Here is a 3,379-nt window from a genome sequence, read left to right as displayed (position 1 = left end):
CAGAATTTTGAAGATTAATCTAATGTTGCTGAATACACTGTCATTACTTTTTCCCTCGTTTGAAACCGTGTATTAACAGATAAATTTTAGCATAACTTAATCAAAATAACAGATTAATCCAATCATCAACGAAAAGGCAACCTAGTAAAAAGTAATTACGATGCAACAAGTCTGTGTTCGCCTTTATGCAATGATCGCTACGAAGTCGGCGCCAAGTGTCCGAATGCAGGTGAGAATTGTAAACAAATCCAGCTGACTCACACGTGACACTGCCGAGACCGCTTCCCATCAAGGAACTTCGTTGAAATTATCTCATTTTCGTGTAATTGGTAGGATTTCGCTGCTGACACTTGGTGTTGGGTGATTATTAGCTGTGTAAATAGATATAGATCATTGTGATAGGTGATGTAGTTATGACGATACTAAGTCTGCTTATAGAGGTTATGCTACTGATTGATCATAAGTATTACGTATATTTTTATCATTATTTGCTAAACGTGTTATTTATTGTTATCGTCTTATTTATTGGTTATGCTTTTCGAAATCAGTCTTCCTTGTGAAGATATGCAAAAAACATGTCAGACTACATATAGTGTAGTAACTTGCATATTAGAGAGGGAGCTTTTATCTAGATATATTCTAGATATTCATTGACAATTTAACATGATAATACTATGCCTTAGTTTACAAAATTTGAGCTGTCTCAAAGTTTGTGAAATTAGATTGAAAGGTTTGTGTTAACCTGAAATTGAAACTTTGATTCTACTTAGTCTGTAATTAATGCTTCTGGTATTTATGTTGTATTTGCAAATTAAGAAGGCTAACTACTTTTATGTCACACTTTTCAGTGTGGAATAAGTCTCACATTAAACAAAAAACATAAGAAATTGAATCTTAAGGAAAAGCATATGATGTTTCTGAGTTCTTATATTGTTATCTGTCCATAAATTATGTCTTGGTCTACATTGTGGCTATTGGGAAGGTTTGTGCTAGTTGCCTTCATGAGTAATCACATTGGTAAAACTCGGCAGTAGAAAAACTGAAAAATATCATAGAATGTCACATGTGAATAAGTTGAGGCTGTATCATTTTCACATACACTTACACTTATACTTATACTTATACTTATACTTATACTTACACAAACACACACACACACACACACACACACACACACACACACACACACACACACACACACACACACACACACACACACACACACACACACACACACACACACACACATACATACATACACATGGACTTAATTTAAATTGTATTAATCCTTAAAGTAGGTCATAATAGATTTAGAAATTTGTATTTTCTTTTTGTAGAATAATCTACCTCCAGACTATTTAAGGAACATTTAGAACAGTTATTTAATATATATTTTTTTTAGAAATGTAATGATAGGGAAATCATAAATTCTTGGATTCATAAGCACTTAGATTAACTTCCTGAATCCTGAATTTCTGACAGACTCATCTAACCATAGTTTATTACCCACAGTTCACCTTCAGGATGAAAAGGGAGATTGGCTCTTTAGCACTTTTGCTCCTGGTACTCCAATTTCGGATGGTCTTTGGACAAAAGACTTCAAATTTAGATGAATTACTTAACTGGTGTTTGGATGCAAGACATCACAAGAAGTTGCCTGGACCAGAGAGTGATCTTTTTAAACAGGTAACATTAAACATGTAGCATAAGAATTAAGAGTATATTTAAAGTGAATATGAATAATATTCATACAATGGCTCATCTTTTACTTTTTATATGTATGCCTTTATTATATGTGTCATAGATAAGTGCATGGGAGTGATATATTTTTTCCTTAACACAAATACATATTTTAGATACCAAATCCTTCTTTTATTAATAATTGCAGTGTACACCCTGGAAAAATAGGTCTTGTTGCACTGAGGAAGTTACGAAGAAGATTCATGAAGATAACCTTTACAGTTTTAATTTTAATCACTGTATGCACCAAACAAGAAAGGAAATGTCATCTGAATGCCACAGACACTTTAAACAAGACCACTGCTTCTATGAATGCTCTCCGAATGTTGGGCCCTGGGTTGTATCAGTAAGTTTTCTTTCTTTCTATCTAAGTCATTACTTTACACTTAGTTTGCTTAGAATTGGGTTGGGGGTGATGGATACTCAGATATAGTATGATAAAAATTTTGCTCATTGAAATATTTTTCAACAAATTTGTAAGTTTGGTGTTCATTTGTAATTTTGATAATAGGAAAAACAGACTCATATTAGCTTTAGTTTGAACTTTTAGTATTTCATCTAATTAAGTTTTATTCCAACAGGAGAAACGTTCATGGCGAAAAGAACGTTACTGGAAAGTCCCAATCTGTGCAAGCGACTGTGAAGCATGGTTCAATAGCTGTGCCGAGGATTACACCTGTACAGACAATTGGTCACGTAATTTTGAATGGCTTGAGAGTTCACAATGTTCGTCAGGCACAAAATGCAGAACAAATTTTTGTCCAAAGGGGTCAGAGTGCAAGACATTTAAGGAGATATACCTAAATGCACAAAATTTCTGTGAAAAGGTAATTAGCATTACATCAAGATTTTGTAGATTTGCATATTGGTCATCACTATGTACATGTAAGTTATATGGTAATGGCAAAAATAGGAAATAAAAGACAATTTGCAAACATGATATGTGGCAAAATACTAAGTGGTATAATTTTTTTATCTAACCAATTCTCTTTAGTTATGTAATAATGATAAATAAAATCATAATTTCCATTTCCATTTGCAGGTTTGGGATGAGGCATGGGAATACACTAATGACAGTAGCCCTTGTATGCGATTGTGGTTTGATGGAAGGAGAGGAAACCCCAACGATCTAACGGCCAAACATTATGCCTTTGCAATCGGAGGAACAGGATCTCTCTCAGCTAGTATGCAATTCTCAGTTGCTATGGTAGTTATAATGTGGATTGTTTATTAGGTGTACTGACAACATTTGCTCTAATTGGTTTAGGCCTGTAGGTGTAATGGGTAACTTGCAGAGAAGAAAATGGTACTCCTGGTCACATTAATTCATTCTCATCATTAAACAGAATAACAGAATTCTATTGCTAATAGTATTAATATTTTGTGACATTGTACTTTAAAGTGATGGGTTGAAAAAATATGATAGGAATACTCCAAATCTTTGTGACTCATGATGAATTTCCTCCTTCAACCTTAGAACAACCCAAGATATAGGACCACAAGATTATATCTCGGTAGTAATTAACTCAGGTGTATTTTGAACAGGTAAAAGGGAACATTTCATTCCACATATTTTGAATACATATTTGTACTTAACATTGTGTGATAATGGGATTCGCAATATATTTTACACCCTAAT

The 3,379-nt window shown here is 33.5% G+C and overlaps 1 protein-coding gene across 1 annotated transcript in view; it reads left to right on the top strand.

The window, feature by feature from the left end:
• Positions 1–228: 228 nt before the first annotated feature.
• Positions 229–3,379, top strand: part of LOC122242370 (folate receptor gamma) — a 6,071-nt gene continuing 2,920 nt past the window's right edge. The window contains exons 1-5 of the mRNA XM_042999671.2: positions 229–329; positions 1,513–1,686; positions 1,889–2,086; positions 2,322–2,567; positions 2,783–3,379. The exon at positions 2,783–3,379 is cut by the window's right edge and continues 2,920 nt beyond it. Coding sequence (XP_042855605.2) covers positions 1,525–1,686; positions 1,889–2,086; positions 2,322–2,567; positions 2,783–2,974 — 798 coding nt within the window. The 5' untranslated portion in view covers positions 229–329; positions 1,513–1,524 and the 3' untranslated portion in view covers positions 2,975–3,379. The remainder of the gene's footprint in view (positions 330–1,512; positions 1,687–1,888; positions 2,087–2,321; positions 2,568–2,782) is intronic.

Source organism: Penaeus japonicus, unplaced genomic scaffold (genome assembly GCF_977035675.1).
Source record: "Penaeus japonicus unplaced genomic scaffold, GWHDUDI00000001_assembly GWHDUDI00000010, whole genome shotgun sequence".
In the NCBI taxonomy this organism is placed as follows: domain Eukaryota; kingdom Metazoa; phylum Arthropoda; class Malacostraca; order Decapoda; family Penaeidae; genus Penaeus; species Penaeus japonicus.
This window is presented reverse-complemented; position numbering and strand designations above follow the sequence as displayed.